General features: G+C 43.5%; 1 protein-coding gene across 3 annotated transcripts in view; it reads left to right on the forward strand.

Moving 5' to 3' along the window:
- Positions 1-7,051, forward strand: part of LOC147012797 (tumor necrosis factor-like) — a 7,582-nt gene extending 531 nt beyond the window's left edge. The window contains exons 2-4 of one of the 3 annotated variants that reach the window (XM_085854000.1): positions 1,341-1,386; positions 1,742-1,822; positions 5,501-7,051. In XM_085854000.1, coding sequence (XP_085710126.1) covers positions 1,341-1,386; positions 1,742-1,822; positions 5,501-5,955 — 582 coding nt within the window. In that variant the 3' untranslated portion in view covers positions 5,956-7,051. The remainder of the gene's footprint in view (positions 1-1,340; positions 1,387-1,741; positions 1,823-5,500) is intronic. The other 2 variants (XM_085853999.1, XM_085854001.1) reach the window with 2 other exon arrangements.
- The last annotated feature ends 4,114 nt before the right edge of the window (positions 7,052-11,165 follow it).

Below are 11,165 nucleotides of genomic sequence, written 5' to 3' on the forward strand. Positions count from 1 at the left end.
GTCATATCGATCAGCAATATTGTCTTTTCCTTATTGCTTCTCCTCATATTTTCTTCCTGTCGTACATTTTTTTTTTTAATCTCACTTACGTATTAATAGCCATCGCACATCCACTATGACGTCACAGTCATTGCATTTCGGGTTGAAAAGGCCTGATGCGAGCTCGTTCAAAACCAAACTGAACCCCAGACTGCCTGATGACAGGTTCGATTTGCAACACCACCCGTCACCTGACCACGCTGTAATATCAGGTGAGCAGCGTCGTCCTTCAATGGGGGCAAAACGAACCCTTGATGTTATCGATTCAATCTGAAATGATCTCTTTGAGCTGTGTAGTTTGGGTTCGATTCCCGACCCGAATTGGTACTTTACAGGGAGGGTGTTCCATCGCATGGTCCTTCAGAAGGGAAGTCACATCTGCAGGCATTAGTAGGTGGACGTAAAGGCGTCTTTCGTGAAGAGTAGGCGAATTATCGCCGGCATCCTGTACAAATTACAAATTCCTGCCCGAATCCCCTTCGGTCATCGAAAGCCACACCTGAGCAACCAATTCCTGAAATACCTGGGCCAAAAACATTCCCCAGCCAAGCAGCCGGGGATGCCAACCAAGTTTTATTTGACATTCCCACAAGTGTATGGGAATGGTGGTGGTGGTCGTATGGCAGCTTAGCTGCCGGGGTCGCTATCATTTCTTGAAGCGCGACTGTGTCGCTGATGCAATGCCCCTCTACCAGTACACACACTGGAACTGGTACTCATTTCGCCGACCTCTAAAGGATGACAGGCTGAGTCAACCCCCTGGTGTGTTAATTCAGCGGCCGACGGGGCTTGAACTCAGGACCCTAGGATCCCAAGCCACCACCCTAACCACTGAGCCAACACCAGGATTTGTATGAGAATAATTGGCACCTTTAACGTAGTAGTAGTAGTAGGTAGTGTTTGTTATATTGACATTGTTCTTTAACACTATCTCATCTCACATTACACAGTGTATGGATGAATACAGCATTTTAAATGAGGGTTGATCAAAAAGTCTGTGCCACAACATAAAAGTATATAATCTAAATCAAGTGATTGCCCAGTGAACCAATCAAAATGCTGTTTCCAGTGAATTCCATGGTCAGGCCACCGACTTGATGATCACCCCTCGTACCAATCACTTGTATCGGCATTGCGTGATCCGGAGAGGAGGTTCGAGAATGATCTCTTAAAATGGGCGTTTGCGATCGAAACTGAAAGCACAGTTTGATGTTGCATTTGATAAGGAAAGGTTAAACAGCTTACGTACAGGTAACAGGTACATCCGTAAACACCTGAATCCTCTCTGTTCTGTATCGCAGACTATTCCGTTTGAAATCCGAGAGCAAGTGCGGAGGGAGATGAGTGGTGAGTGAGGAATCGTGGAGGAGGTGGGATGGGGGCTCAAGGCAAATTTTTCGGACAATACGACCTACCATATCTGTTGGTTAAATGATGAAAGCAAAACACCTTCCCAATCTAATTTTCATTCCAATTGAGCACGTGACTCAAGTAGATAGATGCTTGATATTCGAGCAAAATAGAATCCAGTGCCATGTTATTGGAAACTTTCCATGGAATAGATGACATTAACTGATAGTCATGGGGGTCAAGTATCTTACCTGTACTATGCCGTTGACTTTGACAACCTGGTCGCGGTGTGTCACAAACTGATTTTGTACCAACGTTTTGGTGTTGGCGGCTCTGTGGTTGTGATGTGCAGAATTACAAGTGGGACCGTTTCAGGAGCTTCGGGATGATGGCAGTCGGCAGAAGTCCAACAAGCCTTCGGCGCATTTTACGGGTGAGAGGATTAATTAATTTATTGGGATTATTTGGCTGGCTTGGGATCCTAGGGTCCTGAGTTCGAGCCTCTGTCGACTGCTGAATTAACACTAGGTGGGGTTGACGCAGCCTGCCGTGAGATCGGTGAAATAGGCACCAATGTATTGATATATAGGGGCACTGCATCAGCAGCATAGCTGCATCCCGAATGATGCAACCAGCAAGCTCAAGGGAATGTAGTAATGTAGGTTTGGAAACTTTCTAGCTGCAATACTTGAGTAAAATATCTCACTGTATGTCAGAAAGGTGTAAGATGTAGAGATGTGGAGAAGTGTGGAATGGAGATGTCGGGTGCAAGCAAAAATAAATAGATCGAAGAGACGAGATTACAAGCGGCAGTGAGGTTGAGGATGATGGATTTGATGTGCGAGTAGTACGAAGCCGTAACGTGGCACAGAAAACGCATCGAGACAGTAGTAGTAGTACCGTAGTCGGTCTATCCCTGCCATTGCTGGATTATAGTCGGGCCTGGATTCTAATAAATTTGTTTGCTCGTTTGGCTGTTATTGCCAGAAGACTGTTTGTTTTCCCAAATTCTTTTTCTTTGAAAGAGATCACAGTCATTGTATGCACAGTAAGGCCTTTTACCGCACAAGGATCACATACCAAAGAAAATATCTTGGAGCAACGGGTGCACAAATTCCTTCATGGATGCCATCATAGCTGGCAACTACAATCAGTGTAATGCAAAGAGGACTCACTGATCCGTAGGTAGCTGCGCAGCTAAAGCTACCGGCCACACCTTTACAAAGCGAGATCTCCCCCCCCCTCCCCCGAGCTCACTGTTGGTGGGAGACGTTGCGAGGCAGCGAACCTTCGAAGCGACTGGCCATCTCACCCTCCCGGCATAGTCTATCCGCACATGCTGACTCACTCCCACACAGCAGGAGAATGACTTGGCAACTTTGAACATTTTGCTGCAGATGGTAGGAGATGTGGTAAAGGGGGAGGGATATCGGGTAGTTAGAGTGAGTGTAAGGGAAGGAATAAAGAGGGAAAGGGAAGTAAAATGAGAGGGAAATTGGGGCAATTCCATAACCATGTGGTGAGTTGGCAGCATTAGAATGGAATTTACAGTTTCCATGATGATAGGACTGCAGCTATGGTAGAAAAGAAAACGGGAATGTGATTCCATAATTATTTGTATAAAGTTTCAGAAAAACCATTCCAATAATTGCATGACATCTGACTGTCGTGGAAAAAAAAATCTCGCAGCTGCAAGAAGATTTGTAACGTGTTTGCAACTGAACATTCGGACCCGGATACGGTGTTGGTTGCAGGATAGCCGAGGTATGTGCACTCACCTCTGAGCTGTTTCGCCATGGTTCAGATCCTCATAAAGCTGTAAACTATCGTCCTGGTCTTTCACATGCAGGGTGAGGTATCAACATGTGCACTGTCCATCAGAAGGATGTTAAGCTGGAAAATCACTCTACCATCACAGGTCGTTGATGGACGTTAAATATCCCACCAGGTCTTTCATGAAGAGTAGGCGAGCTATCACTGGCACCCTGAACAAATTACAAGTTCCTGCCCAAATCACCTTCAATCAAATGTCAGGCTTGGTGATCTGATTCATGAAAGAATTGACCCAAAAACATTCCCCCTGGCTGATCCCACAAAAAGGTGGGAGTCATTGTGGTAAGTAGTGGTGGCAGTAGTAGTAGTAGGTTGCCATCGATCGAGCAAGTTTGTATATGAGGGGGAGCCCCCCCCCCTTTCCACCTCCTCCAACCACGACCGCTTCCCCCATTGTCTTACTATTGCAAGACAACTTGTCAAAATGAAGGAAAGTTTACGCTCGAAGTATCTTATCAACAAAGCAACATCTCAATCATTTGTCATCCAATGACTTGACATTTCCTCCTGTACAAAATGAGACACGATGAAATTTTTGGGTCAAGACCCCTGGCCAAACCTTCCAAAATTACTGTTGCGTTTGGAACTGGTGAGTAAACAGGCCGAGGAGTTTGATTTGACAAAGGTGATTTTAGTTTCTTCACTCAAACTTCCCGACACTATTGACTTCACGTTAAATATTCAAATGTGCACGGTAGAACGATGAAGCCAGACTTAAAATCATGGGCCGAATGAAGTGAAGGGCAACACCATTAGCTCGGTGAACAATGAAGGATAACTTGAATTTGTTTAATGTACTGAATTTGTTGTTGAGTGAACTTTAAATAAAACCTTCAAACAAAAATGGTTATAATCAGGAATTTGACGCTGAACATTGAGCACCTTATCCTGAACATGGATTTTTAGAATAACGAGATAAGAGGGAGTGGGAGAGTGGGGGCCTAAATTAAAAAAAAAAAAACATTAAAACTTAGAAAAGAAGAGGGGAGGAGATAGACAGGTGAAAAGAAGGTTAAGGGGGTGTGGAGTAAAGGAAAATAAGTATGCGAGGAGATATGAAGAAGGGGAGGGAAGGAAAGGGGGCAGATAATGGACAGCGGAGAAGGGGCGGGGAAGAGGGGGGGAGTCAGAAATTGTCATATTTACAAAATTGAGCAAACAGCTTCATCGTCGGACTGTCCTTGAACAATTATATGAAGTAGAAATTGATTTCTTTGCTTTCTTGCAGCTTTTTGGCAAATTTCAACCAAATTTGGCATGCCTAATCAGAGGCCTCCAGTGGGGTGGGTGGGGAGTGGGTTGGTAGACTAAGGGGGGCAGCGTCACAATCCCCCAATGGAGAGCGTGATTTTCGTGATAATGATTAAAACTCTCACTGACGCTCATATGGGTATAATGTGCAGCTGTATAAACGGTCTCTCAATATCAAGCAAATTAACTAGAATCGTCAGATGGATCAAAAATGCCAACAGTGTCGAACAGCTTCGTAATTCTGGCAAAGCACAAAGCCCTGAAAAAAAGCAAGCTTTAAAAACTATGAGAAATGGGCACGTCATCATGTTTAGCACAAACTTTATTTGAGATCATATATCTTTTAATGTATATATGCATCCCTCACCCATTTCTCCTACTTTATCCCTACACCTGCGTGGCGCATGCGTACATTTGCCAGTCCGCATCCAAAATTTAAGTGTGGTTCAGGTAAAGTCAAAGTGGTGTTGGCAGCTGTGGTTGTCATAAAACCTCACATTGCAAGCATAAGTATTAAAGTGAACCCCTCTTCTCAAAAGGGTCCATTTTCTTTCGCGATGAAGCAAGAGAACGAATTGTTCTTCAGGCCATGAAGCCTCTTTAGGTATTACTTCCCTGGCCTAATGGCACGGATTTTGACAAACAGGAGTGGGTGAAGGAACAGTTTTTGTGACATTGTACTCCTGTTAGAAATACATAGAAGGATTTTCACCTTCAACCACCACAAATTGTAGATGGGACATCTCGTTTAAAATCCTTCCTGAATGATAATGAACTCTGCTCTGAGACACAATGGTGTGCCTGCAGAGGATCGGAAAAATACGATGTCGTTAAATCCCATTATTTCACCAATTTATTCAGACTATGTAACTCAGAAGGTTTGTTACCACTGTGTTGCTTTCGCTGTCCAGACAAAAAATAATATGAGCAATAATCATTGGCTTACTTATTAACAAAGGTAGATAATGTGCTTTGAACCTTAATTTATGGAGATTCACATTTTTTTTCTCCCATTCCTGCTGAACAGCCCCCATTAGAACCACAGAATTACCAGCCAGCCCCAGCAAGCTGGATTGGGATTCAAGCCTCGGCAATTCATTTATGCGTAACGGAGTTGCTTACCACCATGGGGATGTCACAGTGCCAAAAGAGGGCCTGTACTTCATCTACTCGCAGGTATTCTTCAGGAGCCCGCAGTGTAACAGATCCCCCCTGTACGGTGTGGACCACAGTGACAGCATCCTGGTACACTCGGTGTACCGACATTCTCGCACTTATGATCACCCGGACGCTCTCATGGAAGGCATGAAGTTTCAGTGCAGTGACGACAACAATCGGTCCCGGATAATATGGTACGGCTCCAACTATCAGGCGGGCCTGTTCTACCTGCAGGCTGGCGACCAACTGTGGGTCCGCGTCTCAGATGGGAGCTTGATCGTAGCACGTGGGGAGAAAACTTATTTTGGCCTTTTCATGGTCTGAACTTAACACAAAGTTGAAATTCAATAAATGGGAAGAGAAAGTTTGCTCCCTTCTCCTGCTGAGACCTGCCAAGTTGAGGCGACTGCGTTAAAGTCAAAAGAACTTCCAAGGCTTGATGGTTTACAGTGACAACTCAGTAATTACACAGCCTAGTACATGATGAGGCCAAGGCTTGAGTTGCACCTTGCTGAGCTGCTGGTTCAAGGAAACTTACCCTCTCAGACATGACCTGTCTGCAGAGCAGCTATGATGCTGGACACCATTGTGGAGCAAGAGTGATGGCATGGCAAAACACCTGTGTATTACACTTGTTTTTGGAGATGAGGAAATGGAGTTCAGAAGAAAGACAAACGTGAAACTGCAGAGAGCATTTTGACAAGCTACAATGACGTGTCTGCCAGGATAGCAATCCTTACACGTGTAAAGGTACCACCATGGCTTGTTGTCACCTGAAAAAAGAAAGATCTTCAGTCATTTATTACTTGTAGTAGTGTATTTCTTTAATAAGCGACAATTCTTAAATTGTATCGTTCTGGTGCCTTCTCAACAAAAGCTTGCAGTTTTATTTGTCTTATTTTTGCTGCTTTTTGATCATTTTAATGGACGTTAGCAGCGAAGTGATGGGAATGAAATGTTGAATACCAAAACGATCCCGTCCAAGGGTGTATCGCAGCAAAAGGGTCGTTCGTTGTTGCTCCAGCTAATGTCAAATGCCGTTGTGTATATTTTATTGTAAGTTATTGTTCTTGAGGTACTATTGTACAAAGAGAGGATAACAGATTGCAGCACAAACGCAGTTGCTCGGTGGGTTGAAGCATCAGTGGACGGGGGTTTCGGCATTACGGTTCTTGCCCGTTCATGCAACGCAAGATCGATTTTAATTCAATCGGAAATGATTCAACGTTGCCTCCTCCAAACTCACCAGCGTATTGTAAAGGGCCAATCTCTTTTGCATGTCTACGAGACATAGTATGGCCATTCAGTCGCTCATTATGTCTGTTGTGTATCTCATAAGTGTGTGTGCGTGTGTGCACTGTACAATTGTAAATGACTTTAAGATGCCTTTTCTTTCAATAAATCTTATCTGTGGGATGCATTTCGTGTGTCTTGTATGGCGATTTTGTGCATTCTATTTCAGGTTCAACAAGCAGTCATCCCATGTCGAAGGCTTCCGAGCATCGGTCACACCAACCCATGATAATGCTCCCTTTTTAAAATATCCCACCTCCCCTCGCCTCCCACCCCACCTCCATAACCCACTCTCTGTGAACGTTCCAAGCACCCGAGCACACATTCCCTCTAACACGGGGTGTCGTGTGAACACTGGAGCCAAATGGCGAAAACAAACAGCATAAGGCCTTGACGAGCCACAGGACATGCTTTGTCTGAACTAATGTACAGCTGGGAGTGAATTTGTTTGCTCTTGCTTTAAAGAACCCAAGATTATACAAATGCACAATAGCCCTGCATCGAGTTACAATCCAGAACGACACTCACATATCACACGTCTTCATTTTACTCGATACTCACCCACGTGCCTATACGGTGGGAACTTTTTTAAAGTCATACTTAAAGAACTTTACTTGGAATAACACAACCAGTGCTCGGCAGATTACTTGGGGATGTTTGCATCAACTATTAATTTATTAATCAATGGGTTTAGTGTGTGGGAGGGGGCAGGGGGAGTCAGTGTGAACGACAAAGTGATGCATGATTTAGGTATAAATAGTTGTGTATGAACTTTGCTTCAGAAACAAGTCCCTTATCCAGTCATCTCCAACTCCACTCTATTACACCCCCTCACGCTCACCTTGAGCTGATACAATGGAAACCCCGATCTCCAAACAACACATTTAAATACAATGCCATGAAGTACAGCTATCTATTATGGGATGGGGCTCCTGCACCTCACCTAAAGGCACTGTCACACCTTGACGTTTTAGCCAGCAATGGCAACGAATAAAAATGTATGTAAAACGTTGGCGTACGCTGAAATTTTTTTTTTTTTTTAAGTTTTGGTCGTATTCATAACGTGTTGGTCGTATGCATAACATATTAGTAACGGGCACAGAACGTTTCGTTGTCTTATAGATAACTTATACCAACGAATGCTTAGCCTGTTGTCGGCGTTCACAACATATGCCCAACGATAGTTTAACTTAGGCATAGCGCACTGCACGTATCGCCGAAGAACTCGTGGTGTAGCCTATTAAAAACCTGCTGCACACCGATTTAAATCATAACCGCCTGCAAATTGAAAGTGTCAACCACGCAGTCCCAGCTTGACGATTTAGCCAGCGTATGCCGACCTATGAAATATTTGCCGAACCAAACTGGCACACATCGAATACGGTACAGGTAAGTTGTGTATACGTTAAGAGCACGCTGAAAAACGATGAAGTATGCTGTCATATTTCGTGGTACGTCTTGTTACTCAAGTACGTCGTGAAATTTCAAGCATGTTGAAAATTTTACGACGTACTCGCCGTATGGCTCACACGTTCAGCTACGCTGGGAATAAGTTGTAGGCACGATATGCGATCGTTGACACACGTCGACACAAGTTCCTTGTAAGTTACTCATAAGTCGAAACACGTCGAGGTAATGTTTAGCATACCCGAAACTTATTTTCTCCGTGAAGGCACGTGACGAAATATCTGAAGTTGTTTTTTATTATTTTGTTAGTCTATCACGAATTTTAAAATATATTCGGACATTTGCTTTTAAGTTTTGACGTCGACGTGCCAATATCCTCAAACAGAAAATATTCACAGAGGAGGAACTAAGAATAAGACATGAGCAAACTGAAGAGGCAATCGGACGTGACGTAATGGCACGTGACGAAATATCGGAAGTTATTGTTGTTGGTTTTTTTTTTAACGCTGCCAATACGCCATTATACGGTAGCTGTAAATTAGAAACACGTTCAGTAAGTTCTGTGGTCGTCCGGAAGACGTCAATCAAATACGTCTACATACGTCAATATGCGTTGGAGGTACGTTACACATAGGTTCAAAGCACGTTACTCATAGGTTAGAAATAAGTTTTGGGTAAGCTAAGCATTACCTCGACGTGTTTCAAGTTATGAGTAACTTACAAGTAACGTGCCTCGACGTGTGTCAACGATCACATAACGTGCCTCGACATGTGTCAACGATCATGTAACGTGCCTACAACACGTTACTCATAGGTTATAAATAGGTTTCGGGTACACTAATCATTACCTCGACGCATTTTGACTTATGAGTAACTTACAAGTAACGTGTGTCGACATGTGTCAACGATCGCAAAACGTGCCTACAACTTATGGCCAGCGTAGCGGAATGTGTGAGTCATACTCTGGCATAGGTCGTAAAATTTCAAGCATGCTAAAATTTTAGGACAACCGCAAAGTACAACGATGAAAGCCAGTGTACTACGACATATGGCAGTGTTTTTCAGCGTGCTCTTAATGCATACAAAACTTCCCCATAACGTATTCGACGTGTGCCAGCGTTTTAGACAAATTTTTCATAAGTCGGCATACGCTGGCTAAATCGTCAAGGTGTGACAGCGCCTTTAAGTTGGGAAATCATACTGGAGACTGAAAGGCCATAACTAGACTTTAATGGGAAAGAAGCCTCGGCCTGCGCCTCGGCCTCAGAGTGATACATCCTGATAAAGACCAGCGCTATAGGCTTTATTGCATCGAGGAGCATGAGATCTGTATTGAGGAATTGTGTAAAAATCCCGATTCGAGTTCAATCCAATTGCACACTTCCTCCTGCCTTTCAGAAAGAGTATTGGCACACAAATCGGCTCGTTTGAACCATTATATATTTTCTTAACTTCCGTAATTTTTCTTTGTTCCAATGTCGGCTTGGTCTTTCATCAGTGGATCATACTCTTGAAAGAGTGTGCTGGTTGTGCCAAAATCATCTCTTGGCTGAAGGTTATTCTGAGCGCTTTGCCGTTGCCTTCCCAGCAATCAATCAGGGAAAAAGTTTGGGATTTGTTCAAGGTGCCGACGATAACTCACCGACTTTTCAATGAAGCCACCGTGGGATCTTTAACATCCACCAACGAACAGTACAGGCACATGGGTACTCCGGCTTAACGTTCTTCCGATGGAAGACACATACATTGATACTTATCACCCTGCATGTGAAACACCAGGGTGACAGTTGATACCTGGATCGAGATTCAAACCCAGGCTAGACAGCTGAAAGGCAAGTGTACATCTAAAAGCTATCTTACTAGCCTGCCAGGTCTTCACAATGTTGTGATGTGTACATCTCCAACATCTTACTTTGATCTTCCAGAATCCACAACTGCAAATAAATAACTTGAGCGAAGTCGATGGCAAACCATCGCAAATCCCCAAAGGTCAAGGCGAAAATTATACGACTCTTGCAACTTCATGCCATGTGGTGATCGTAACTACCAAGTTTGGTAAATTTCTGCACAACCGCTTCGGAGATAGTGTGACGAACAGACAGACCAACAGAGAGGCAATTTTTTTTTCAAAAAGCGTGGGGATAGAAATGCAAAATCTGTGAAAATCTCCATCCCACACTGAGTGGTCATTTTAGTGTTAAGGGTGCATCAACATCAGCGCATCAATGAGAGCAAACATCAAGGGCAAGTCCTGACTCAGCACCAACTGCACTTCTGTCCCATATCCATCCATCCATTGGGACCATATCCTGTGCAGAGCATTGGTGCTGCCTAAGCAGTCTCCTTGGCTATTGGGCACAATCCTGGACGAGTCGCCACTCTGACACAGGATACCAGCATGCCGATCTCTTGCCACAGGATACCAGCATGCCACTCATTTTGCCGACCTCGGAAGGCTGACAGGTCAAGTTAACCCCACCTGGTATGAATTCAGCAGCTGAGTGGGATTTGAACTCAGGACCCTTGGATCCCAAGCCCACCACCCTAACCATTAAGCCAACACCAGGCATATCCCTTCACAACATGTATCAACAATTCCATGACAACTCCAAACAGAATTGTGGAAACAGCATGTCGGATGAGAAAACAAAGAATATATATATATATATATATATATATATATATATATATATATATATATATATATATATTGAAATAAATATATATATATATTGAAATAAATATGTATAAATAAATATATATAAATATGAATATGAATATAAATATATATATATATATATATATATATTTATTACAATGGATGGCATCAGTTT

This window comes from Eptatretus burgeri, chromosome 14 (assembly GCF_056783735.1).
Source record: "Eptatretus burgeri isolate ZD-2024b chromosome 14, Ebu_testis_v1, whole genome shotgun sequence".
NCBI classification, from domain to species: domain Eukaryota; kingdom Metazoa; phylum Chordata; class Myxini; order Myxiniformes; family Myxinidae; genus Eptatretus; species Eptatretus burgeri.